Genomic DNA, 27559 nt, shown 5'->3' with positions numbered 1-27559 from the left:
TTTGTTTTTTTGTCAATAATTTAATTGATCTTCAATCTTCATAGTTCCGATAGGTCCATTTCGTCCTTTTATTCATTTTGGTTTCAATTATTTTCTTTTGTCCTCTGATCATTGATTTTAATTAACTTTAAAATGTTCCATTTAAAAATTCATCCCATACCGTACCTTCTTGATTAATATCTTGATACTAAAATTTCAAGCAATTAACCTAAGCTAATTTCAATTATTTGGGAACAAAACTTAAAGACATAGCAAATTAAGTTCCATTTAAATTATTTACTTCTTAAATATGCATTATGAAATCGAGCTCTCTCGAGAAATCTTAAGGATGCTTCACAATAACCACAGGACACTTGGCATATTTGGCGCAGTGATCGCTCACACTTCCAAGCAACGCCCTGCAACCCCCAATAAACCAACAAAATGTGTTACACAACATAATTTAAGACCCTTGTATTTAAGGTTTAATTTTGAACTAGACATTACTTTAGCTTCAATTCCACCCCTAGAATCTGAATTAAATTTCCAATCATAGTTCCATGTAAAAGCTGATAGTATAAATATTGATTCATATGAGACAATGTAAAGCAAAATAATATCTATCTATTCCATTCACGATTTGACACATCATTGATATTATTGGTAAAATATTATTTATCCATGGTAATTCTAACTTTTATTTATCCTAGTTCCTGTACTTACCATTTTTATTATTTTGGTCATTGTAAATTTGATTTTATTTATTTCAATCCTTATACTTACAACTTATTTATTATACAAATTTACATTCAAAAAATTTAGAAGTTTCATGTTAAATTTTGATCGAAATGAAATAAAAATGAAAATGAGTAGATCAAAATTGTCACTTTTTTAAAGTAGGCTAAATGACTTTTAAGAAAGTAGTATTTATTCATTCAATTTATAAATATTTTATTTTTATTTCAAGGGCCCCACATTATTCTACTAATATGGCAAACCATTCAATTTATGACAAAAAAGATGGCTGGAGGTTTACATGTTTTACTTCATTTTATGGCTACTTTATTTTGTCATTTATCTTTAATATTGAAGAACAATGGTTACACAAAATTGAAAGATTAGAGCCTATTAACATTTTTAAGTTTAGGGAATTAGTAGATCCAGATTGGAGCGAAGATTGGGCACGAAATTTATTAAACATTTTTTAAGTTTAGGTAACTATTTAAAGCCCGTCTGTCTATTAGATACTATTTAACACAAACTTAAAAATCAGTAGACTGAAAACTTCTAAATTTCTAGTCTAACCCAAGAAAAAATGTATATAAATCAAAACTTGGAGATACGCACCTCTTGAAGAAGCCATAGCCATGGCATCCCATTACCAAGGTATCGGCTCCAATCTTCTCCACTGTGCGGCATATCACGTTCTTGGCATCTCCCGTCCCCACTACTCTCTCTAAATTTACCTGCATCAGGTGTTCGAAAAAATGCCGCTCATAAAATAACAAACACAGATCACAGATCACAGATCACAGACAAACAAGCCAGAAGATCACAGAGAGCGAGATGAGAGATTGTTGATTCGATTAATTACGTTAGTGTTGAAATTCACAAAAACCGCTTCAGCTCTCTTCATCACCGACCTAACCAAATCCTTGCTCTGCTTTTCCATGGCCGAAATCACATCGTTCGAGAACACATAACCTTCATTTCAATACATAAAAATCGCCAAAAAAAAAAAAAAATCAATCAGAATCAATCACCACAAATATATCTCCGATGCGAGGAAAATTAGTGATCGGAATCGGAATCTGAATCTGACCAGGCGCATCGAAGGAGGAGATGGAGATGGCGGGAGAAGGCTTGACATAGAGGAGAACGAGAGTGTTTTTGGTGTCGTGAGAAGTGAGATTTGAGAGACACCATTGCAAGGCGAGCATACTCTCCTCGCTCTCGTCCACCGCCACCACGATCCTCTGCCCCGTCGCCTTCGACGATTTCGCCCCTTCCAGTTCCATCGCCGCCCAATTAGCTTCCGGAGGATTTACTGTAATTTTATTGAGTTAATAAAACCCCCAACTGATGTATTTATATGGCGTCCAGAAGTTTCCTTGGCCTCAAGATCTGGATGAGACAGCGGAATCCATTTTTGTTTTAGGGCTAAATCTATAATTTTCATTGAATCCATTCAATTATCAGTCACATGATCTTAACTCATTCCACCCAAAATGGTTTCTTACGGTATAAATGAACTTAAATTACAAGTTTGATAATTGTGTTTATTTATAACTATTTTCCTTTCTGTTCTTACTAAATATCAAGTTTAAAAAAATTAGTTTCACCTCTTCGTTGATTTGTTTTGTTATATAATTTTTTTAAATATTTAAAAAAAAAAATGTTAAGTGAGGTGAAAAAATTACCATTTGAAAAAATATAAAACCTTAAATATCGATGAGCTAAGTTTGCTTTGACATGTTTTAAGATTTATTAAAAACACATTTGAACTTTTAGTTGGGACGGTGTAGTGGTAACGGCCTTCGACTTTATGATATCACCTATCATGAAGTCTTGGGTTGTGGCATCAATTCCAAAAAATTAAGAAAAAGAAAACTTTTAGCCCAATTAGAAAAAAGAAAACTACTTTTTTTTTTTTGAATTTTAACTTAGATTTTTAAAAAGTAGGTGTAAAACAAAGAAATACATGCATACAAATAATATTTACAAGCTTAATTTTCAAAAATAAAAAATAATTATCAAATGGTTGAATATTTTAACATAGTGTTTTGTGAAATCTTGAGTTTACATAACTCAAATAATATATATTCTTTTAATGTAATATGTTTATTTGATTAATGAAATATGATTTGATATCACATGGTATGGAAGGGTATAACACTTTGTTAAAAAATAAAAATGAGTGGGCCCAAAAATTCGGTTTAAAATACATCTAGCTTATTAAAATATATTTTTCTTTTTTATTTTACTTCATACGATTGGGTATGACGATTTGAACGGACCATTAATAAATATTCTAATTAGTTGAGTTAAATTCAGATTGACACTCTTAACTTTTATACTACGACATGTTAAGTTATGACTTGTTTTTAATAGTACATGTCATGTTAAAGCATAGACATAAATTTGAAAATTCATAATAATCTTTAAATTTTTAAAAATATATGAGTCAAATATATTGGACGATAATTGCAACATTTAAGACTAGTATTTGGTCCCTGAAATAAAATAACTCAACGATTGATTACGTCTTACATATCCATACGATATGTGTAGCTAAAAGTTCTCAAAAAGAAAATCTATAGAGAATTAAAAATATCTTGAATTAGGAAATAATGTGAAAAAAGGAAAAAAAAAAAAAAAAGAAGAAGTAGAATCTCCGTATGGAGAAAAGCAATTGGCTCCCAATTCACTGTCTTATGTTGATCTTAATAAATTACTACCGACAAAAAAAGAAAAAGAATAAAAATCCCATCGTGATAGATTTCATTCAAATAATTATTGGGATATGTTTGGTAACGGTGTATTTCTTGTTTTTTGTTCTTTTCTTTTTCTTTTTAAATGAAAAAATAGAATTATTTTTAGTAATTATGTGTTATTTTTTGTTCTTTTAAAGTCATAAGAGAAACTAAAGTAAGTCGGGTAATCCTCCTTGTTTCTTGTTATGAACTTTTAGAATAAGAAAGGCAAAATTTTTATATGAAATTTAATTTTAAAATTAATTATTTTTTATTTTTATATTTAAAAAAATAATAAAATAATATTTTCTTCCATATTTTAGATAGAAATTAGAAACTAAGAATCTGAGTTTGTTGTTTCTAAAATTGTATTTTCGAAATTTATACAAAAATTTAAAAACGTTTTTTAAAATGAAAAAACGAGAAACATGAATAATTACCAAAATACTTATGTTTCTTTTGAAATCAATAAACTAAGAAACAACTGATGATAAACCTTATTTATTGTTTTTTTTGGTATAATCTTCTTTGTTCAAATACCATGAGATCTTTAAAATAATTGTTGATGTAGATGTGATAAAATAATGCATACTTGTATCTTTTTTTTTTGATAGATGACCCGTTAGTCAAAGATAATGTTTCTAGTTTTATTTATTTTTATTCCTTGAATTTTAATTTAATTGATTTTTTTTTCTTTTAGAACGAATTGTATTGAATTGTTAAAAAAAATGAAAAAAAAAAAACTTGTGTAGTACAACAAGTGGGTTGGAGAAAAGAAAAAAAGAAAAAAAAACACCTGAAGAACCAGTGAAATTAATATGTATACAAAATTAAATTAAAATCTTATTACAACCTAACTCAATAAATATTTTTTAAAAAATCAAATTTAGTTACGAGCAGGTGAGAAAGTGTCTCAACTTTACAATAAAAATATCAAATTCACCAAATAGTATCTAATACGATTAGAAAAATTAATACTAATTAAATTGAATATAGCTCAACTGATCGAGACATCTCTCTCTAAAGGTTGTGAATTCGAATTTCCACTCCACATATTGTATTAAAAAAATTAATACCGACAAAAATTATCATTAATACTCAAATTTTGTAGACGTTTAATTTCATTTCACTTATTTTAATTTGGGATTAATTCATGAAAGTTTAAAATTAAAATTTACTCCCTACACTGAATAGGGTAATAATAATGATGGATTTTCTCCTATACTACCTCATTTTTAAAGTTAAAATGATTTTTTTAGTACAATATGTGGAGGTGGAGACTCAAACTCACAAGCTTTAGATACTTTAATTCGTTGAGTTATATTCAGTTAAGCTAAAATTAAAATATTTAAAAATGTTTATGTTAAAAATATATAAGATATTGGAAAATTTAAAATTTTACGTCACGGATGAGGAGAATAAAACATTACAATCAAATAATTGAAGAGTGCAGAAAGCGTAAATTTGAGAAAAATGAGTGATAAAAAAGTGCACACATTATGATTGAGACACTAGAAAATCCTTGGACCTTGGAGAGGAGATATTATTGTACAGATAAGTTTCGTTAAATTATTAATGAAGCATCACTGGGATTATTTTTTTATAAATTAATTTTAGTTTTCCAACTCTCAAAATATCTATTTTAATCTCTGAGTAATAATAAATAATAATAAAACATTGCAAATTGGGTTAGAGGGGTCTCTAGTAGGTTTCAATGACGTGTCTAATCAACATATTCTTAAATTTTTAATCTTTTGTTTAAAAGATTTTTTATTTACTAGATACGGAGATTAAATATTTTTTTTAAAGTTCATTGACACATTAAATCTAACATTAAAAGTTTAATAAATCTATTAGACACAAATCTCAAAATTTAGAGGTAAACTTATAATTTAGCAAAATAATAATAGTAGTACCTATTTTGATTATGATTCTTATTCTGGTTTCAAATGTTAACGGTATGATACCATTTACTTCGAGTATGTGTACCATAATTTTGAAATTGGAACATATAGGAGCCTCAAATGAGTATTAGGGGAATATTAGGCGACGGGATAATCATAATTTTTTTAGTTTAAGATCTAAAATAGACGTTTTAAAAGTTAATAGATCTAAATAATTATTTTTTAAAGTTTTGTACTAAAAATACATGCCTTAAAAATTCGTGAATCAAAATGGTTATTTTTCATAAAATTAAGAGACTAAAATACATCTTTAAAAGTCTAGATACCAAAATAAAATAAATTTAAAAGTATTAATGTCGTTGAACACGATATTGATATTTTGGTAGCTTTGTTGAATTTGCCCTTTTTAGGCAACTTTCATCATCATTAAAAAAAATAAAAAAGCTTCAAAACTATTTTCATAATTTTCTCTTTTCTCGACTTCTTGTTATTTGCGTACAAGAAATGCTAATTTTCTATGAGCAGCCACTTTTGAAAAGGAAAGGGATAAAAAAAGATTGAAAATACTTTTATTTCAAAGAGTTGATTTGCAAGGAATTTGGATTTAAAATGTGGAATAAATATCTAATTTTCTCTTTGAAAACGATTTCGTTATGTATTCTATTTGCAAAAAATATCTTCGTGAAAATATCTGATTCCATAAGCAAAACATATCTATTGAGAGTTTTTCTAATTAATACATATTATAAACATTATTATAATATTTAAAATGTCCATTTATTTAACGTCTAAAAAGTCATTTGTCTTGTAATTATATTTCATTGTTCAAATTGCTTATAAGTAGAGCATCTTATAGTCATCAATCTACAATTTTGAAGAGAAATTAGAAATAATCAAACAAAATAAAGAAATTCAAAGGAGAAATATTATGTATTCTATATTTTATCCAATTTTATATTCTCTCATTGTTCTTTCTCTCGTGGTGCTTTATTTTCTTCATCAATTTCATAGCAATACAAAATATTTTATATAGAAAGTTGAATCTTTTAGCTAAAAAATAATTCAATACCATGATTGAGGAAAATATTTTAATTAAAAAATGAAAACAAAAGCCTAAACTAGCTTTAACATTGTAGTATCAAAATAAAATGGTTTTAGTTCATCTCAAAGGAACAAAAATTAAGTTTCGGAAAGTTAATTATTATAAGAAATGAATATTCATTAGAATTTGGGGCTGTATATTTTTAGCAATTTTGTGTTCAATATTACAAAAAATATATATATATAAATAATAAATTACCATGTTTAAAAAATAATTACAAATATTGCAAGATTATATGTGCAACTCCATATTTACTGCAACTATCTCAACAAATTTCATATTGGAGGTATCACTTTGGCTTAGAAACTTACTTAAAAGTAAGGAAATTAAATAATTATCCAATGAAATTTTACATATTTAGATATTATAAAATATTTAAAAGTTTAGAGATTATGATGCAATAAATATGAAATGTGGACGCAAAAAATAAAAACTGGAAGAGGCTCCAATAATTCAATGGGGTCCAAATTGGCAGGGGAGCATTAAAAGTGAAAGCCCAAGTGATGGCGACATGTCGTTTTGTTACCAAATTGATTTTCTCTTTAAGCAACTTGAAGACGTTTGTTTTCGGCTGCCATGTGCAACAGTGCAAGTTATAATCACTCAAATTATAAAGGTTTTATTTTTATTTATTTATTGGAAATTAGAATCTATTTTTTAATCCATATATATATATATATATATATATTAATTATTTGAATTAGACTTGAGGATTGATATTTAAATTTTAAAGGTTAAATACTAAATTGTGCTCGTATAATGATAATTTTCAATTTCATCTTTAATCTTTTAAAACACTTAAAATTATTCTGATGTGGCTCGACACAAGAAACCCACTCGTCCATCTGCAAAAATTCATCCCATTTATTTACAAAATCTAATTATTTTTAGTGGCATGATTTTGTTTTTCTTTAAATGACAAAATCACTATTCTTTGGAGTGGCATGACAAGGATTTCTACTCTTACATTTTCTGTTTTTTGTTTTCAATTTATAATAACTATTTTTTATTTTCAAAACAAACCACCGAAACTTGATAATCAATTTTGATTTTCTGTTTTTTAAAAAGTTAGAGAGTTGAAGGGAGATGAAAAAAATTTATGTCGGGTAGATATAACAACAAGATGAGACCAAAGTCGAACATGTCTTTCCATTCTTATCATCATGAAAATTTTCAGATCCCTCCCCCACTTTATTCTAATTCTGGGAATCGGGTCGAGGAATCCTCGTTTGGGAACGCGAATCTTCATAAAAAAAAATGACTTGGTTTAGTTATAAATTTTAATTATTTTTAGAATTTAAAAAAAGGGAAAAAATAAATATATAACAATTATTATTTACTATAATTAGTTTTAAAAAAATATTTAATATTTACTTATTGATCAAGTAAAGTAGTTAATAAATTTTATTATTTAAAAAACGGAATTAGAAACAAAGTCAAGGCAGGTTTAGAAACACATTCTCTATTAATGGAGTGGGTACCCAAAGATATTTGTATCCCTAATGTAAAGATATGAAAAGAAAAGTTTATATATAATTAGTGAGAAAAAAACTAAACACAAAAAGAGAAAAATTAAAAGCAAAATTGAAAGAAAAAAACATGCTAGAGAAAGAAAGGAAAAAAAACTTTAGATAGAAAAAAAATCAAGATATATTTGTTAAAGAAAAATAAATAAATACAAATGACAAATTAAAGAAAAATTATAGCTAAAGAAAGTTGGAAAAGATAAAATTTAGATAGAGAAAGTTTGGAGATATATTTGTTAGATTAGAAAAAGAAATAAAAGTTGAAATTTGAGAGAAAAAAAGTCTGGGACAAAATAAATTTGTAGATTGAGAAAAATGAGAGTAATATATTAGATAGAGATTAAAATGTTAGGGAGAAATAAATAATTGGACAAATTTGAAAGATGAAAATTTTAGAGAGAAAGATAAATTTAAGTGGTAAAAAGTTTTAAGTGAGAATGAAATTTGTTAAATAGAAATATGTTCCCAAAAAAAATTCCACTAAAAGGAAAACGAGATTTTAAAAAATAAAAATCAGCTTTTTAAAAAAGAAAATTATTTAGAATTTCAAAAATATTTCTAAGAACTTAAATTGAATTGAAAATAAATATGTTGGCTCTTGGACAATGAGAAAAAATCTTGTTTTTCTCAGTTTGATAACAAAAAGAGATCAATATATAGAAATTTTTTAATAATAATAAATTATCAAATATTTAATTATGAGGAGGAAGAATTTAGTAGAGTATTTTTCACACAAAGAAAAATAGAAATTTAAAATATTTAGAGAATAAAATAAAACAAACTTGGGTCAATATGGGCTTGATGAAACATGAAAGACCAACATCCATTATTTTTAGGTTGGGCTTTTTCATATAGCCAATGCTCTTTTCTTTTGAGAAATTGGATATGTTCCCATATGTTTAAACATTTCGTTGTCATATTTTATTAAACCGTACCAAAAAAAACTACACGTCTAAATGTTATTGGTAAGAAGTAATAAAAATTCAATATGGCAAAATTATTTCAAGCGGATCATACATCAACGCCTTGAAATAAGATACTCGATTCTTGAATTTTTTTTAACCTCTTGGTTGGAGGTATATACCAATTACCGCTGAGCTATGCTCGCTTTGTCTAATTGATTTTTGTATTTGATTAAATAAAGTTTAGTAATTGAATGCTAGATTTAAACTATGCCATTTGTTGCAATTTTAGAAAATTCATTGGTTCATGTTTTACTTTGAAGGCAAGCTTTTGAGTTGCTACCAAAATTGCAAAAATGCAATTAGTTACAAACTTATATTGTTTGTTTTACTTTTATGTTCAACTTTTCAAACTTTAGGTACTCAGTCTCTTCTTTCTGTTTTTTCTTTATGGGTCCACTATTAAATGCTCCCAAATATTTTGTTAAGGTATTCAATTCAAATTAAATATAAATTTTGTTTATATTTTTCTTTTATTAAAAATTAAGTTTGTCCATTATTATTATTATTATTATTATTATTCTACTCACAACCTCTTGATTGAAGATATATGCCAATTACCGCGGAGCTATACTCGCTTTGGCTTTTCATACATATTTTTTGTTCAACTAACTCATACTTAATAGTTAGGTATTGAAAAATATTTATGTTTAGTTAAATTACAAATTTTATCTCTAAACTTTCAAAATACACCGAATTTTTAATTTGATGTCTATTAGACTATTGTTATTAACCCTATTAGTTTAACTCTTAGATATGAATCATGGATTATACGACATGACGCGGAAACTAAAGCGTGTCAAGTGGACTAATTTCGGAGATGACCTATTGGGATGGGATCATAGTTTAGAGAACTTAACTTTTGGTTAGCTTGCCCAAAATTAATCAACCAGCATATTTTAGCTGCTACCTTACATCACATAATTCTCAGTTAATACTATCAACACACTACGTAAATAACCAACATGAACTTAGCTCAACGATAATTTATCCAGAAGAAATATCACTTTCCACACCACAACGATAGAGAAAGAAGAGACTCCAAAATTGCAAACCACGATTAAGACGATAAGAACGAGAGAGGATAACTACAAATGTCAACATCCCAAAAGCCAAACCAAAAATTATCCAAAATTTTATAATATATATTATATTATTATTTTTTCTTAAAAAGAAACTACCAGAAGTGACTTTAGGTCGGCCCCACAGAATCACAGAAACCCGCAGACCAGGCCACCGTCCGAAACGGGCCGGTGATGATGGGCCCCCATCAGCCAGGCCCACCGGTTTAAATTTCCCTTTAAATTCCTCGTGACCGTTGATTTTTAAATCACACGCTCCTGATCCCAACCTGCAAAACCGGAAAATTTGAATTGTTAAAGGATGAGACACGCACACGCCTGCGTAAAACGCCGTAGTTTTACGAATACGACAAGTTTGCGTAAAAAGACGATATTGCCCTCCTTAATCGGCAATTAGAAGTAATATTATATACCTCTCTTTTCTTATCTTATCTTTTTCTTTTTTTGGTTATCAATAATTCGAAGGCGCTGACGAAAACATCTTTTAAATATGATTTTTTTTTAAGTATTATCGAGATCGTTAATTAATTTCCATAATCATCATTTTATAGTTACGTTTTGACTTAGTGACCTGGCGAATTTAAGTTTATATATATATTTTAATTTGATAAACTTGTGTTGTGGATAGTTTTGAGGTGGTTCCATGTTGGATTGCTTAATAAGGTCAAAACTTGAAGAAATAGGTCCAATTTTTTGGGTTGAATCAGTTACATAAACATAGTCAAAGTTTTAAATATTCTAAAATAATATATTATGAAATTAATATATGGTGAATCGTTAAATTTTTTTTTTGATTGAATTGAAAATCTAAATCATTAGTGGTGTGTTTATTCTTTGAATTTTGTAAAGTTTCAATTGAATACCTAAATTTTTAATTATAATTCTAAGAAGTGTTTAACATTAACATGATTACTTAATGTTGACATGACACAATAATTAAATTAGCAATATAATATGTTATAATTAAGTAGGCTAAATTGGATAAATTCAATGAGGTGATTAGACATAATACATTAAAAATAATTTATGGCTCCTTCATCCTTCCTCTCTAAATCATCTATAGTCATGTCGTGTAATGTCAATAATTAGGCAACAATATTAATAGTAGAAACTTATTAATATAAAAATTACACTAACAAAATTAAAATTTGTAAAGTTCCGAAACTAAACAAACACAAACCAAGTAGATTATAATTATAAATTGAACTTGAAAAATGCCTAAAATACTAAAACAGCAAAGAATATAGATTGGGGATGTAGTTTAAAGAGAAATTTTATTAACAAAGTAAAAAAATGGTACTTTTTTTTTTCAAATAATACAATAATGATATATTCATAATTGGCCATTAAAAAGTAATAAATTACTTGTTCTATAGAAAAAAAGGGGAAAATAGGATTGATCTTCCATTTGAGGGAGACATTATCCACTAAAGATTTTATTGGCAAAGATGACCCATTAACACGTGGCTTTATTTCGATAATTATGCCACGTCATAACGCAACCTACGAGAATGAGTGGATAACCATATTAACCATATTATTTCCATATTTATCGAATGCTTTTCTTCTTAACACGTCCAATTATACTTTCCACAATTGTCCTTATATTTTCATATATTAATTACCTCTTTTTTTCTGATGAAAATTTACCCTTTTTCTTAATTCTTATATTTCCAGTGTTATATCTCTGTCTTTGGATTTAAAAAATAAATTTAAGAAAAAACAATATTTAAAAATTTAAGCTAGACTTATTAAGGAAAGTAGAGTTGTGCCTTGACACTGAGCTGCATAGAATATGATTTTATATGGTCTCTGCTATTAACACAAATAATAAATTATTACGTGACATATTTGTTAGTTTATAATACTAGATCACATCATATCAACTTAGTGAAAATCTATCTAATAAAGCATATCACGTGTTAGTGTTGCATTTATGATGTTAATACAAATACTGAATAGAAGCATTATCTAACGTTGATAGATGTGACAAAGTTTTTTAAAATTCAAGTATTGAATTAGGTTCTTTAAATGTAATGACTAAATTTATGTAAAATTTGACCCTAAAATAAATTTTCTTATTCAAAATAATTTCATCAAATATTTTACTCTATAGTACTATTCATCATCATACAAAGCATATATTAAATTGGGTAGTTTTATTTTTTTTTTTCTATGATTATTAATCAAGTCACGTATATTTTTATATTTATAATGTTTAATTCGCCTTCTTTATTCAAGAGAGCGGCATCTTTCATTATTCCTCTTCCTCTATTATCTTTTCAAATTCAATCTTTGCTTGAGATTTGCTTCATATTTTTTTTAATCCAATCATGTATGGTATTAATTAAAATGGTCTTTCTAATTCTTTGATCATTATTATTTAATATTCTTTAGCACCGTGTTTTCACATTCAAATCATAACAACAAATATTAATATTTAATTAAGTAATATTAATATAGTGCCATACTTTTTCCAAATAAAGCATCATCATAACATTATCATAATGTTGATAGTAATTTATTTTGATATTTATTTCTACGAATAAAATTAAATAGGTTAAATCATAATCCAAATTTCTCTATTTTATATTTTTATTTGTTTGCAATAATTTAATCTTTGCAATCAACTATCCAATTAAAAGGATGTTTAGACATTTGAAATTGTATTCCTCCATACAAGTCTCTCCATTCTATATGGTTTTAAATTATCTTAATATATGTTTTATTTTCAGGTTAAATTAATGATTCCTTACTTTTAGGAATTTTTAAGTATCGTTTTTATGCAGTCCAAACAAAAATTACTACTGCCCATTTGATAACATTCATTGTTAATTTTAATCTCAAAATTTTATGTCATTACGAGACAAATTGATATGAAATAACGAACCAAAAGGGAATCTAAAAGGAGTGTGGAAATGGGCAAAAACAATGAAAGGATTTGAAGTAGAATATTAACAGTTCTTTATCCAAATATTCCTTTCCAATCATGAATGAAAGCATCTTTGAGGATGGGGTTATGGAATTTTTTTTTTTTAATTGACAATGAAAGTAGTCTCGGTCTTTTTTTCAACGTGAGATCCTTAAAATGTTCAAAATGGTAGCTCTTTTTGGCTCATCGATCTTGGCCGGATCCATTTTTTTTATCGGTTACTCATTTGGGCTTTTGGATTGTGATACCATATTAATATTCGTGGGTTCCATCTCAAAACCAATTAAAAATGAGGGGAATAGTTATGTCTATTATAAATCTTATCCGGTTATTTATCTTTTCAATTTTGCTATTTTTATAAAATTCATATTAATCTTTTGCTATTTTTGTCGACACACTTTTTTTTTCCTTAACTAATACTTATAGGGTCACAAATGTTCTCTAATTTTGCTTATTTTCAATGGGACAGAGACAAATAATCATCCCTAACACATGATATGTTTTCTTTTAATTAGCATTTGATAATTAATTAACGAATCAGCCCATATTTAATTAGTTTATTGAAATGAAAGCCTACCACTCTTTTCAATTAACAAAGCCACACAAATACTTATATTTAAAAAAAAAAATTCTTGATAAATAATTTCACGATTTGAAGATATTCGTAAACTTGAGATTAAAATAAAACTAAACAAGACAATAAAATGTGAATAAACTTTAATTCCACTTATATTAAGTAAGATCTTATTATAAAATAATTGATGAGAAAGTAGGCAGACAATCATTCATAAAAAGATTGGTTTTATCAGAAATATACTAATAAATTATATTTTGATGAATCACTTTCCTATTATTTGATGTAAAAAACAAACAATTACAAGAATCTTTCCTAAACAACTCTTTTGATTTTGACCAAATCTTTGAAATTCTTGAATCCAAGTGGAGGGTTCTTAACGAGAGTTAAAAATTAATTAATTACATTAGTGTCATATCATTCCTGTCACATTTAATACAAAAGACCAATATTGAAAGTATATTACAGATCATCAATTTGAAACATTGATAAGTACGACACGAAATTGACACTGAGATATAAAAATGCATAAATTTAAACCATAATTTAATATTTCTTTCTTATCAATAAATGAATAAGAATATACAACACTTTTGACATCCCCTCAATTGTTTTAATTTTTTTTTTTTGTGTAAATCCAATTTATGCCCATATAGTTTCAATTTTGATTGAAGTAGTTCATTTTAGTTTTTATATATTTTGATCGTTATACTATTTAAAAATGATCATTTTCATTTATTTCGATAAAAAATTTAACACGACACTTTATTCGTTAAATAATAGCCATTAATTTATATTGAAAAGTTTCCTTGCGTGTAAAATTTATACTAAGATTTTGTAAATAGAGATCAAAATATTAACTTTCTAAAAGTACACCAACCAAATCGAACATTTTGAAATATATAGACTAAAACGAAACAAAGTTAAAAGTACGTGAAGAAAAATAGTATTTGAACTATTTATATATTTATTATTATTATTGTCTTTTTTACTTGGATTTAAATTTTTTCTTCTTTAATATAAGTTTTCATGACATCAAGTTGGAAGTCACATATGAGTGACCGAGTACTCAAATCTCTCCTCTAACTCAATTCCCCGCGAGCCATCTTAGACGTCAAAGAGCTCTTTATCTCCAGCCTAGATTTCTTAAATAAGCATCCAAATTTCAGTCATTTTCAAATTCAACCCTTGTGCTAGATTTGAAGTTGAATGGTGCATGATCAAATCCAATTCTCCACTAGGTCGAGTTCAAAATCAAAGTGATTATTGTGAGGTAAAGATGTGCTATTATCATCTAAGTCGACCTGGTTTAGGTTGTGATGTTGACTCGATGACAATAATAAAATATTTATCAACATGTCGATATTTTATAATTTTGAACGATCTAACATCAATATTATAGGTTAAATTAGGATTTTAAAAATACCGTAAAATATTTAAATATTTGCTTAAATATTAGTAGGTTTTTTTTTCCTAAATATTACAACGGTAAAAAATACGGTGAAAAGTTGAACCTACCACATCTAAGAAAATTTGTTATACTATGATTACTTGAGATGTGATAAGGTCAAGAAAATTATGTGATAATATTTCGAGATTGAGCTTAATTTAATTATAAACAATGACATTGAAATAGGCAAGATGAATCCATATAATTAATTTCAAGGTTAGATTGATGTTTTTAGTCTTTAATGTTTGGGTGTTTTGTTTTTCAATTTAATTCTTATTAGTTTAATTACTCTTTCACGTTTTAACATTTTTCAATTACACTCTTTTCGGTGGTAAAAAAATTTAAAGTAGGTCAGGGGATTAACTAGGCCACCTAAGAGATTAAAGATTTTAATTTATCTTCCAGATTTCTAAAGTTAGTAGAAATTTTGATTTTTTTTTTCTCTTGGTAATTTAACTCCTCCTCTAAATTTGTGTCATTCACTGAGTATCATACTAGGTAAGTTTATCATTTAGAAATTGTAACATTTACAAGTATATAAATAATATAATTAAACGTAAGTTGTTAGGGGTAAAATTAAATACAAATCGTCACCCTCATGAGACACCGTATCTTTGGGCCTCAACTCGAATAGGACGAGGACAAGGAAAGGCCAACTAATCTAGAAGCATAGCACAATTTAGCTCCAACCTATATAGGATTTTGATCGACAGAAAATTTGCTGACAGTTGATGAAACGTTAGTCCTGTCAATAGATGATCTTCTAGTTATCAGTAGAATATTTACTAAAAGATAGATAGAGACGCCATCACAATAGTACACCCTTACAAAAGGAACCACATCTTCTCAAAAGTATGCAATCTCTTGAATTTAACTTAAGCTTGATTTAGTAACAACTCATACTAAGTATTAACTTAAACTTTTGAATGTACGTAACCGAAAACAACATCAGTACAAAGTCTTACTTATTCCAACCAAGCCTACACCAGCGTCTCAGTTGCACTGCCAACTCCACACATCAACCTAAAGAATTAAGTTTAAACATTTTAAACCGGACTAAAACATACATTAATTTTAACCTGAGATTCAAGAGGATGATCCATAACTAACTAACTAATATATATATATAAATCACCGGTGATTTTATTCTTTTGGCCGCATCACATAAAAAAAAAAAAAAAGAAATTATTGGGAAAAAGAAGGAAATTGAAAAATTGGGAGTTGTTTGACTTAAATTCGATGGATTCATACTCCCAATTTATGAACTGGCGTGTGTGAGCTTGAGTTGAGTTACAGTCCTCCATCCAACGCGTTTAAAGTCCACGTCTGTCCCCCGATTAACTAAAAATTTCAAAAAAAATCCAAGGGCGTTTCCGGAAATTCACACCCTCCGTCTTTCTTTTATTTAAAGCTCAGAATCCATAAAAGAGGGGTTGGAATTTGGAAGGGAGAATTAGAAAACAGAGCTTTTTGATTTTAATTATTTTGAAGATGGGAGAGGTGATGGTGTATGTGGAAGAGTTTGATATTCAAACTCTGTACGAAAGCTGCCGCTGTAGAATTTGCCACGAAGAAGAATTCGAAACCTCCCTCCAACTCGAAGCCCCCTGTTCCTGCTCTGGAACCATTAAGGTAAATCAATTTTCAAACACCCATCAATTTCTTCTTCTTCTTCTTCTTCTTCTTCAATTTCTTTACTTTTTCTCTTGATTTTGACATTTTTCAGTTTGCTCATAGAGGTTGTATTCAGAGATGGTGCACCGAGAAGGGCAGCACAGTTTGTGAAATCTGTCTCCAGGTTCCATTTTTGCCTTTTTAGTTTCTGGGTCGGTTTTTTTATGCGAAATTATTACTGGGTTTTCGTTGATTTTTAATTTCTGCGTTTCTCTGTCTTCTGGATTTGGGGGTTTTTTTTTTTTTTTTTTAAATTTATGGAATGAAACGTCGATTTCTCTATGATTTTGATCTCTGGAGCTATAAAAGTATGGAAAAAGAAGAAGAATTCTTGGGCAGTCGCGAGGAGTTCCTATTTTTCTTCGACTTCAAGTCTCTCCCTGTTCCTATAGTTGAATTTTCAAACTCCCTCATCTTTTTAGACCCTGTTTAATTGAAACCAAAAAAAAAAAACCTATTTTGGTATTTATTAATTGGGTTTTAATACGTTATTTTGTTAATTTATCAAATAATATATATGGAATGAAAATTAAACAAAGAATTAGAATACAACGTTGCAACAGTAGAAGGTTTTCAATTTAATACTTAAAAATAAATATTATTATGAATAAATGTTTGAAGTGTTGTTCTGAATTTATTTAAATCTTTAACTCGTCCGCGTCGTGTTCTGAATTTATTATTATTACTTCTATTTTATTTTCTTTTCTCAAAATCAAGAAATAAAAATGTTTTTTTCTTTTTGGGGGCAGAATTACGAACCAGGCTATACGGCACCTTCTAAGAAGCTACAGCACGCCGATCCAGGTGTCACCATTAGGTATTTTCTTTTAATTTTTAATTTTAATTTCTCCATTTTACTTCAAATAATTTTTTTTATACACAAAAAATTCTATATGCTCCACAGTCTGTAATAGTGAGGGATGAGGAAATGTTCTTGAAGCACGAGCCAGACATGCTTTACAGCCAATTCATCTGCTCTGCTGGCGATTTTTTCCAACCTTGAGGAATTATAATTAATTTTCTCGAATATTGAGGAATTATAATTAATTAATTGCATTGAATTTATATTAAATGGGGATGGAAAATTATTCGCAGGGATAGTCTGCAAATCCTGAGAACCGAGCAAGAAGAGGCGGCGCCACCGGCTTCGCCGCCCGCGGATGGCGGCGCGTCGGACTCCGCCTGCTCCACCACCGCTGACCGTGGTGCCTCCTGTTGTAAATCGGTTGCTCTCACGGTAAGTTTTCTGCCCCCCTTTTTATTAATCTTAAATCTATTAATTAAATTTTTTAGATTTAGTTGTAATTTAAATATGGGTTTAATTTTATTTTACAGTTCGATTGGTTAATTGGTTTACATTTAAATCCTGCCACTATATTTTGAATTGGTATATGAAAAAGGGAAAAAATTCAACTTTTGTGATGTTGCCTTTTTTTTTCCCTAATTAATAGTAATAGTTCACTAGTCAAATATAGAATATATTGAAATAGATTGGCGTCCAAGTACACTCCACAAAAAGCCTCAAAACTCGGACCCCAAAATGTCATAGTACTTACAAAAATAATATTTTTTAATACAATAATGCTCTAATTTAGCCACAAATCTTAAGGTAAAAAATAAAAATAAAAATAAAAAGAATAAGAAAGAAATATGAAGCTTAACTAATAGAGGATATGACATAGAGGATAACTTTTAAGGTATATATCGAATTTTTTCGAAAAAAATTGATGGAAGATATTAATTCTACCGCTTATTTAAATTTAATGTTTAACTAGATGAAATTTAAAGGTGAAGATTAGATTTTGTTAAATTTATAGTGACGGAACATTCCATTATTAAAATATATTTTATAATTTTGAAAAAAGAAAAGAGGAAAATTTTAAATTCAATTATTAAACCAGACCTTAATTATTATGGGAGAAAAATTCAACACATGATGAGTCAAAAAGTGAAGGCTTTTATTATTTCCCTAAAGCATTAAAATGCAATAGGGCTTGAAAATTGGTGCTAAGCCCATTTACATGAACAAAGCCTGATTGTTGCATTATCATAAACAAATTAAGAAAAAAAAAAAAAAAAAAAACTAAGTGGGTGTAACTTACCACTACATAATTGGAAGTCATTATGCCAAACACTAACTTCATTCTTTTCCCTAATTCCACCCACCATGTTAAAAAGTTCCTTTTTCTTTTCTTTTTAATATTGTTATTTAATAGATGAACTTTTAATTTTGTGTCTAATAGATCAACATTAAAAAATCTCTAATAGGTTCTTAAACTTTAAAAACTCTATCGATTTTGTATCTATTAGATACAAAATGGTACAAATGTTTAATTGATTCTTAAACCATCGATATTTTGTCTGAGAAGTTCATGACCTATTTGACATTAAAAAAAAAAAAATTCAAATTTCTCAACCTTCCTCAATATTTTATTTTATTATTTATTTTTTCTAATTAAGTTGAATGTAGCTCACCAACCCAACAAATAACGGTTAGGGCCCTAGCAGCCTACCATTCCTTTCCTTAGCCACTTTATTATTATTTTTTTATTTTCAATTTTTTCAAAACAAATTTACCCTTTTGATACTAAGATTCCCTTGTGACTTTATAAAAAAGTTCACACTTTTTATTTTAATATATATATTTTTCTATGCAGTTTACATTAGTATTGTTGGTGAGACATTTCTATGATGTGGTTGCCGTTGGTACTGCAGACTACCCATTTACACTAGCCACTGTGAGTACCCGATCCGATTCGCCCCGTGTTCGGGAATGTTCTTTTGAGAGTAATACTAATTAAGCGTTTCGACTGTGTGTTTTTGTTTTCAGGTGCTTCTTTTAAGAGCGAGTGGAATTATTTTTCCCATGTACGTATTGATTCAAACGATCACAGCCATTCAAAACAGCATTCGTCGACATCGGTATCGGTATCGATATCAGGTGAGTTCTTTTTTTTTCAAAGCCGAGAAAAGGGTGGAAAATTAAAGTGTTTCCATGGCTGACTGAGAGTTTTGTTACTGTGTGTTTTGAATTTAGGGTTCTGATGATGATGATGATATTTCAAGCTTTGAAGATGAGAGAAGGCTGCATCATATTGTCTAGGCTTTATACAGACACTCAATATTTGTTACCTTTTTTTTTTTTTTAAATCAATATATCATATATTATTCATTTTGTCAATATTTTTCTTTTATTCTAATTCAGTGTAATTTTATATCAATAATTGAAAAAAATATATTTTTTCTTACATTTGTGCATAAGCTTTAAAAAAAACAAATTGAACTTTTACCTCAGTATTTAATGGGTGAGTTAAATCTAACTTTAAACTTTTATTTCATCAAATTGAGTCTAAGTTGTTATTTTCTAGAAGTATGGGACGAGATGTGGGTTATTTTTTCTTGTTATTTTGAAACTTTTTCGATTGGATTTTTCATGTTTTAGGTTCAAATATAAGAGCGGTGATTGAAATCTACAACTTATTTAAATTTAAAAATTCGGATATTTTTGTTGGTTGGATTCTCTGTCATTTTTGATAAAAACTAAAATTAATAACTAATCACATGAGTGTGAAAATGAGCTTTATGTTAAAGCAATCTATAGCATAGACATTTGTTACAAAGAGATTCAAACTTTCAAATCAAGCAAAGAAGGATGACAAACAAAAACAAAACAAAAAAAAATTGGCTTTTAGATTGTTGGGTGAAACTACTAGCAAGTAAAAAATTGACTTCTTAACCAAAATTTGGAAAAGACTTTGTCTTTACCTTTGGAATGGCATGTCAAACTTTATTCATTTTTAAAATGTAAGTTGTACCATATAAACTTACTAAATCTATATATATATATTATTTTTTTTGTTTTCTTGTGTAATACATAGAAATTAATTCTTAAGGTAGACAGACCAAATTAATTTTTAAGGTAGACGACTATTATGGAGTTTGAACACATTCTCATCCAAGTTATCTCAGCCCATTTGAACCAATAAGCCGGCGGGAAATAAATACTTCAAAATAAGTACTTTTTTTTTTTTTTCAAAACATTGTTAGTTGGGCAAGTAAAATCTAATGGTGTATTAAGATTGGTTATCAACCTCATTAAATGCATACTCTTTAATGGTTGGGTAAAACTCGATCCAAACTTAGATTCAATCTCACTCTAGGACAAATGTCAATCTTTGACTTATTCGATATGGATTGAATATGGATCTCCTATTTTGAAATTGAGTTCAGCTAATGATATCAATGCTTCATTTTAATAGTTCAAATTTTTTTTTGTTTGAAAATTTTATTAAACTATTACCATTTGACTTTTTATTAGTAACTTTTCAGTTTAGTAAGTGAGAGAAAAAAAAAAAGTAACAAAACAAAATTTGCTATGGTGAGGAAAAAATGTAATATAATTTACTAAAAAAAACATTAATCCAATAAAATTTTTAGTATAAGAAAATAAAAACAAATAATACAATTGTCTTGGCCCAAATAAATGAATCAGGCCCAAATAGTTTTTGGTTCAATGGGCTTTGGACTATATGAGTTTTGTTCTTTTTTCTTCCCTCCAAGGGGAGGGGATTGAAAATGTTACAAATATTTTAACTAGTTAAAAAGATAATTATTTGTTTTTTATTTTCTATTTTCAAAAGAAAATCCTCGCATTTATATACCTCATATAAATTATATCAATGATATACTTCATATTATGTATATTAGTTATATCAATGAAATATTTAAAATGAAGTATATCACTGATATATCTAGTGTGTTTGATATACACAGTATTAGTTATATTAGTGATATACTTAAAATAAAATATATATTTTATATATTAATAAGAAACCTACCATTTTACTTAAACCAAAATCTTCAACCTAGAGGAGATTTATCAAAGTTGATATATCATCTATGCAATTGATATACATAATATCATATCAAGTATATTAGTGATGATATTTCAGATTAGGTATACTAGTTAATGATATACGTGAAGGTATCCTATCTATTTCTTTCTTGATTTTTGAAAGTAACAAAGGCGAAATTAAAATAAAAAATTAGAAAATATATATATATATATATAATTTAAAAGTTTTTACTATATTTACAACAGAAAACCGTTGCAATATTTGAAATATGCTAAATGTTTCTTCTCCCCAATACCCAATTATAAATATATAAGTGATTTTAGTTTTGAATCGGTTGCTCAAAAATAATATGGGAAGAGAAAAATTGTCTTATTATAATTCAAGGACAAAGAAGAATTCATCCTCGAGAGCTCGAATGGTTAGAACACATAGTACTTTTCCTTAATTTGATTTCGGCCCACGTTCGTTGAACTAAAAAAACTCAAATATTTTAAGGTGATTTTTACTTTTTAATTGACACAATAATGAAAATTTATGAACTCAAATGAAAATAAAAATTTCCGAATTCATATATATCCAATGTTAAAATTGGTTCATTTGTTTAGTGGAAAAAGAGGGTTCATTTGACAAAATTTGTAATTTATTATTGTTTTTCTGTCAATTTTCCAATTAGGGCTCCATTCGAGTGCGAATTAAGCTCGCTGTTTCTCCCGCCAACGGAAGCGCTTCCCAATTCTGCAGTTCATAGCACTCATATAATCTTAATCTTTCAACTGTTCAATTCCCCTTTATCTTTTACCCTCATTTCTTTCGATTTCGAAGCTTCTTGAAGAGGAAAACGATCGGAACCGGCACCGGCACTGGCAACGGAGCTTCAGTAGATTCATTCTACAGGTACGTACAAATTTTTAGAGAAATTACGAAGTCCTTTTCGAATTGGTGATTTATGTATGAATCCATCAATGGGTTTTCAATTATTAAGTAGACCCCTACTACTTTGAGCCTCTAAGAAGGGAATCTGCAAAAAAATATTTTGGATTCATTTTTTTTCCGCTGTTCTTTGGGAAATTTGATGGAAATATGTTGGGGTAACTGTTACTTTGTCTTATTTTCTTTGGCTGGTTTCTGTAGATGGCTTATTGTCTAAAACAACTGAAGCTGTTCTTCTACATATCATCATAGGGCCCCAATTGGTAGAAGAAAACCCGCAACCCCTTGGGGTTGATTTGTGAACAGTGGTTTCAAGTGTACAAAAATGAAAACAGAGGAGTTGTTTTGATTGAAAACAGTTTCCAAGTAGCAAGTCCTTAGCCTTTCGGCCACTTTGTGCTTCCAATAAGAGATGCCAGGAATACTGAAGTTTGAATAAAACTTATCTTTCCGGTCAATTTTATTCAACATTGTTCCAGCTCTTGGTGTACAAATCCATTCACTTGCTGTCCAATTCTATTATCATGCTGAGTTATTGCCAATTTTGGATTGCTTTTCTGTTGAAAACATAGTAATTTCAAAATAAGATATCTTCCATGTAGCTAGTATTAGTGCCTGAAGATGCTATTTTCATTTGACTTTTATGTAGTTTACAGCATGTTTTTGTCTTGCATCTAAGATTCAAACGAAATTCTTTGGTTGGGTGTAGGCCATTTGAATTCTAAGAGGCAGTTTAATGATGGGATGGCATTTTCTGATTTATCTCATCCAAGTAATTAACATATAACTGTTCTTTTTTCCACGAGCAGAATAAAGGTCATTTCAAGTTCTACTTTCTAGCTGAAAAGTTATGTTATATCCCCATTTTTTAATGTTCGTTTCATTCTCATTCTCATCTCTCCTTCCTTTGAATCGCACCGCAAAACATATATGAATGCTGAAGTTAAGTGGAAGAGGTTTCCCTTCGAGTGGCTTATCGACCTTAGCTTGCAATTCTACTGATAAGTTAGATACTTGTAGAACTTCCCCTTGATTATATATTTGGGTATCATTGGAAGTCATGGCTGTGAATTATTTGATAACTTGAAATGTAGATTGTTGAGATTATGATTGGTGTGTTTATCATTATGATCCATAGACTGGATTGCTAGCTGGAGCCATGATAATTTCTTTCATCTTTTGAAGTCTATTCCCTGTAGGTTTAAAATATTCATATCGTTCTTCTGCTTTTATCTCGGTTTTACCCTTTCAGATACAATGGATGCTGAAGCTCAAGACGATATTTCTCCGAGGCCTCGGGTTAAAGCCTCATTTTACCTAGGGTCAGAGACACATTTGGTCAATACAGCTAATAAAGGCACTCTCTCAGAGCAGTTGGTTTCTATGAAAGAGGAGAGCATGGCTATTTTGAAGGAGTACATAACCAAACATAATGTTCCTAACTATGTGCCGGACGAACTAGCTGAAGAAGTTTCCGAGGACGACGACGAGATCCCCAAAAAGCCTCAAGTGAAGTCAAAGAAGTCTAAATTAACATAAATTTCTATGCTTAAGCAATATAGGATATAATTTTAAGTTGTTTAGCACTCTAATTGTGCTTGGTTTGTGGCCTGTGTTAAGCATATAGGATATAATTTTAAGTTGTTTGTTTGTGGCCTGTGTTCCTTTATTTACCTTAGATTATTTAGGGCGCGTTTGGTTGGTAATCAGAAAACAGAAATTTGAAAACAAGAGATTCAATGAAAATTGATATGTGTTTGGTTGCAGATTTGGTAATTGAATCTCATTTTAAAAAATTGTTCAAGCAATATATTGGTAAACTAGAAGTAGTTACAAACTAAATTTTAGTTTAATCTAAAATTTATATTAATTAATTTATTAACATTTCTTTTTATGAATTTTGTATGATTATTATTTTACAATGTTATATAATTTAGAATACATTATATTTTACATGTTTCCATTTTAACAAGCATACAATGAATTTATAATATGAAGTAATTTATTTTATCAAAGTTTTTATCTTTCTAATAAAATTCTGCATTTTAAAATTTTCAAATTCTGAATATGAAAACACTGAAAACATAAAAAAGTTACAAAGGGAGCCTTAATCTTGAGTTCTAACTTTCTCTCTTCTACCTTCCCCTGATCGGGGGAAAAGAATGTCTATTGTGACAGCTTTACCCCTCTCTGAAGAATCAGCCCATTGTGGAATAGGATGTATTTAGTTTGAATTGTATATCAGAAATCCTTTTCATCTCATTGCTTTAGGATTGCTATAGCTTTTATGGAGAAGATAACGAATATTCGTTTCATCCCAAAAAAATAAAAAATGTTGAGGCATAAATAGAACATATTCTTGGCAATAAAATAGAATTGTAACCGTTAGAATTTTTTTTCCCTTTTCCTTTTTGGAGTTGTAGCCGATAGATTAATAAAAACGTAACTTTTTACTTTTTACTCATATATCAAGTGATATAAAAATGACTTAGACTCGAGAGATATAAATGATTTTTTGTATTAAGCTCACTAGAAGATTCGAATTTGAAACTTCTAAGCTAATAAGCACTTGCCAATTGGATTACTCTTTAGAGTACCACGTATTTCTTTACATTGATGTCTTTTGCCGTGCCATTCCTACCTAGTTATATTGTTCTAATTACGCTCACAGGAGTTGGAATCCTTTGATTTCATCACATTGGTTACTATGCATTTTCATACTAAAACATCATGGTATATACATAAAACATGGATTTCATATGGCAGTGGATAAGGATTAAAGAATGAGTAATGAGAAACATACAGATAACGGATTTCAATAAATAGTTCTAATTACTCAAGTAGAAGATATAAAAATGGCCTACCAATTGCCAGTCATAGAGAAGCAGTTGGAAAAAAAAAACAGAAAAAATACAAAATTGGGTATGACTATACTAATATGGGGGGAGAACAGAACTAGATCAAGAAAAATGGATACCAGCTTTGTTGAACAAAGAGAGTAGGTATAAGAACTCTTGTAAGGTGAGTTTAGATGACCTCTTCTCTTCAAAATCTCCCTCCTTCAGAACACTCAAAACCTTATTCTTAAATTCAGAAGCCTCCCCCTCCCCCACTTCGGCATCACTATCGTCCATATCCATCTCTTCGTCAGCTCCATCGTCGTCTACTTCCATGGTTTGATCCTCATTCGAATCGCCAAACCTCGAATAATCAAAATCACCGTCGTCGTTATTGGCAGAACCTTGCTGAGGGAGATTAAGTGCACACAACGTCTTGTAGTTCTTTTCTAGCAAAGTAAGAACACTCTTCTGCCTAAAAATTGAACCGAGGGTCTTGTTCTTTCGATTGAAACAGATTCTCAAAAATCCATCCCACTCCTTTTGCTTCACCTCAATACGCGGTTTCCTGGGCTCAATTCGAACTACAGACGAGTCCACCTTTGGTGGAGGACGGAAATTGTTCTTCCCAACTTTGAGGAGGTGGGATACTCGAGCTAGGAGTTGGGTGTTTACAGTTAAACGACAGTAAAGTTTGTCACCAGGTTGAGCAACTAGCCTCATTGCAAATTCCCTCTGGAACATTATGATTGCACACCGAAACGAAGGTTGATGATTTAGCAACTTGAATGTGAGAGGAGATGATATTTGATAAGGAATATTTGCAACACATATATCAAAATAGGGAAGTTCAGTCTTGAGAACATCTCCTTGGATAACCTGTGCGCATCGAATTAAAGAACTAGTCAATTATTGATCATGTTAGAGAAAATCAAATTAAGAATCAAGTAAAAAACCAACACAAATTCATTTCTTAACCACAATTTAGACAAGCACAAGCACAAGAACACATCTGCTAATACAGAACAATAGGTTGGTTCATTCCAGCAGTTGTTAAGATAATTTGATGAGATAAAGCCAATCCACGGTTTGTTTCAGAAAGTTGACAGATTATGGAAGGTATTTTAGTCTGAAGTTCATAAAATATTAGGTAAGCAAAACAACTTTGAAGATTATACTTTTTCCTCTTCCACTATTTTGCCTCCTACAAAAGGGAAAGGTTAAATGTTGGTACAATTTCTTCATACTACTGAAAGGAATTTGAACTTCAAGAAGAAGTACAATCCCGTGGACAATACATCAACTAAACTAAATCCTCAAACAAATCCCTACTGATTGTAAAAGGATGTAGAGATAAGGAAAAAAAAAAAGAAGAATTAATGGGCATAAGAAAATTCAACTTCTATCCACAATCAAGCACAGAGATCATTCAAACTTACTCTAAAAATGCAAACAAATACGAAAACCCACCTTCAACCGAGTAGAATAAGGAGTGTCCTGAAACCGCCTCTGCAACTCGAGCACCATACGAGGATCAAGCTCGACTGCAATAACCATCTTACCGCATTCAAGAAGCTTCTTGGTGAGATTACCAGTACCGGGACCAATTTCAAGGATCACATCGGTGCTCTTGATTCCAGACTTTTGAACTATAGAGTCGACCAACAAAGGATTTTTAAGAATATGCTGACCTTTGGATTTGTGGAACGAAATCCCTCCCTGATACGGTGTACTCTTCGTCGCCGCCTTTGGCTTCTCCCTCTTCATCTTGCCCCCCGCCATTGCTGCGAGAGATGAGAGTGAGACTTCTGGCGAACGGCGGCGTAAGAGAGACCGTGAAGTGAGATGAAGGTGAGACTGTGAGAGAGATGAAACTGAAAATTGGAAACCCTAAAACGTATATATTTTTTTTATTTATTAATTTATAAAACGGTTCATCGATTTTTTTTCATAAGTCTGAGGATCGAACCGAACCGGATGCTTAATAAAGGGATTTTTTTTACATTAGTCTTTTATTTTATATATAGTATATACACAAAACAAATGATTGGTGTAATGCAGTACTATTTTTAATTTTATTTAATAATAATTGTGAGATATATTTGGAGGGATTTAAAAAGTAGAAGAGAAAAAAAAGTAGATTGTGGCTGCTGGGATTCGAGCCCAGGTCTCCACGGCCACAACGTGGAATTCTCACCACTAAACTACAGCCACTTGATGTTTATAAAATCTTACAGATTAATTCTAAACTAAAAAAAAAGACAAAGTGAAAAATTCT

General features: G+C 29.2%; 4 protein-coding genes and 1 non-coding gene across 8 annotated transcripts; 2 read left to right on the top strand and 3 right to left on the bottom strand.

Annotated features, from left to right (window-relative positions):
- Positions 1-249: 249 nt before the first annotated feature.
- On the bottom strand, positions 250-2058 carry LOC111022401 (Adenine nucleotide alpha hydrolases-like superfamily protein). The gene is made up of 4 exons (XM_022299568.2): positions 1802-2058; positions 1574-1683; positions 1327-1445; positions 250-398 (listed from the first exon to the last, which is right to left on the bottom strand). Exons 1-4 carry the CDS (start codon positions 1995-1997, stop codon positions 323-325), a joined length of 501 nt encoding a protein of 166 aa, XP_022155260.2. The 5' UTR covers positions 1998-2058; the 3' UTR covers positions 250-322.
- Positions 2059-16402: 14344 nt separating this feature from the next.
- On the top strand, positions 16403-19906 carry LOC111022405 (uncharacterized). 2 transcript variants are annotated; one of them, XM_088128270.1, is made up of 7 exons: positions 16403-16616; positions 16722-16782; positions 17408-17475; positions 17754-17895; positions 19316-19396; positions 19489-19599; positions 19696-19906. In XM_088128270.1, the coding sequence occupies exons 1-7, from the start codon at positions 16495-16497 to the stop codon at positions 19759-19761; spliced, it is 651 nt and encodes a 216-aa protein (XP_087984396.1). In that variant the 5' UTR covers positions 16403-16494; the 3' UTR covers positions 19762-19906. The 2 variants fall into 2 exon arrangements, with proteins under 2 accessions (XP_087984396.1, XP_087984395.1); XM_088128269.1 differs by having other exon boundaries at positions 16711-16782.
- Positions 19907-22107: 2201 nt separating this feature from the next.
- LOC111022399 (uncharacterized) lies at positions 22108-24210 on the top strand. 3 transcript variants are annotated; one of them, XM_088127145.1, is made up of 3 exons: positions 22108-22408; positions 22697-22931; positions 23697-24210. In XM_088127145.1, the coding sequence occupies exon 3, from the start codon at positions 23702-23704 to the stop codon at positions 23981-23983; it is 282 nt and encodes a 93-aa protein (XP_087983271.1). In that variant the 5' UTR covers positions 22108-22408; positions 22697-22931; positions 23697-23701; the 3' UTR covers positions 23984-24210. The 3 variants fall into 3 exon arrangements, with proteins under 3 accessions (XP_087983271.1, XP_087983270.1, XP_087983269.1); XM_088127144.1 differs by having other exon boundaries at positions 22646-22931; XM_088127143.1 differs by lacking the exon at positions 22697-22931 and having other exon boundaries at positions 22112-22408.
- Positions 24211-25257: 1047 nt separating this feature from the next.
- Positions 25258-27171, bottom strand: DIM1A (Ribosomal RNA adenine dimethylase family protein). Its single transcript, XM_022299632.2, has 2 exons — positions 26752-27171; positions 25258-26160 (listed from the first exon to the last, which is right to left on the bottom strand). Exons 1-2 carry the CDS (start codon positions 27061-27063, stop codon positions 25405-25407), a joined length of 1068 nt encoding a protein of 355 aa, XP_022155324.1. The 5' UTR covers positions 27064-27171; the 3' UTR covers positions 25258-25404.
- Positions 27172-27423: 252 nt separating this feature from the next.
- On the bottom strand, positions 27424-27495 carry TRNAH-GUG (transfer RNA histidin (anticodon GUG)). The gene has a single exon. It is a non-coding gene; the product is annotated as a tRNA-His (tRNA).
- Positions 27496-27559: the final 64 nt, after the last annotated feature.

This window comes from Momordica charantia, assembly GCF_013281855.1.
Source record: "Momordica charantia cultivar OHB3-1 chromosome 8 unlocalized genomic scaffold, Mcharantia_2.0 BLBB01000008.1, whole genome shotgun sequence".
Lineage (NCBI taxonomy): Eukaryota > Viridiplantae > Streptophyta > Magnoliopsida > Cucurbitales > Cucurbitaceae > Momordica > Momordica charantia.
Note: the sequence above shows the minus strand (reverse complement) of the source record. Positions and strands in the feature narration are given on the sequence as shown.

Bases quoted from the DNA above. Each gene is read 5' to 3' on its own strand.
- LOC111022401 (XM_022299568.2), bottom strand. From the start codon at position 1,997: ATGGAACTGGAAGGGGCGAAATCGTCGAAGGCGACGGGGCAGAGGATC. The intron at 1,684-1,801 runs GTCAGATTCAGA...ATTGAAATGAAG, and splicing joins CTCCTCCTTCGATGCGCCTG to GTTATGTGTTCTCGAACGAT. The intron at 399-1,326 runs GTGCGTATCTCC...TGGGGGTTGCAG, and splicing joins GGCTATGGCTTCTTCAAGAG to GGCGTTGCTTGGAAGTGTGA.
- LOC111022405 (XM_088128269.1), top strand. From the start codon at position 16,476: ATGGGAGAGGTGATGGTGTATGTGGAAGAGTTTGATATTCAAACTCTG. The intron at 16,783-17,407 runs GTTCCATTTTTG...TTTTGGGGGCAG, and splicing joins TTTGTGAAATCTGTCTCCAG to AATTACGAACCAGGCTATAC. The intron at 19,397-19,488 runs GTGAGTACCCGA...TTTTGTTTTCAG, and splicing joins ACCCATTTACACTAGCCACT to GTGCTTCTTTTAAGAGCGAG.
- LOC111022399 (XM_088127145.1), top strand. From the start codon at position 23,702: ATGGATGCTGAAGCTCAAGACGATATTTCTCCGAGGCCTCGGGTTAAA.
- DIM1A (XM_022299632.2), bottom strand. From the start codon at position 27,063: ATGGCGGGGGGCAAGATGAAGAGGGAGAAGCCAAAGGCGGCGACGAAG. The intron at 26,161-26,751 runs GTGGGTTTTCGT...CGATGCGCACAG, and splicing joins CTTATTCTACTCGGTTGAAG to GTTATCCAAGGAGATGTTCT.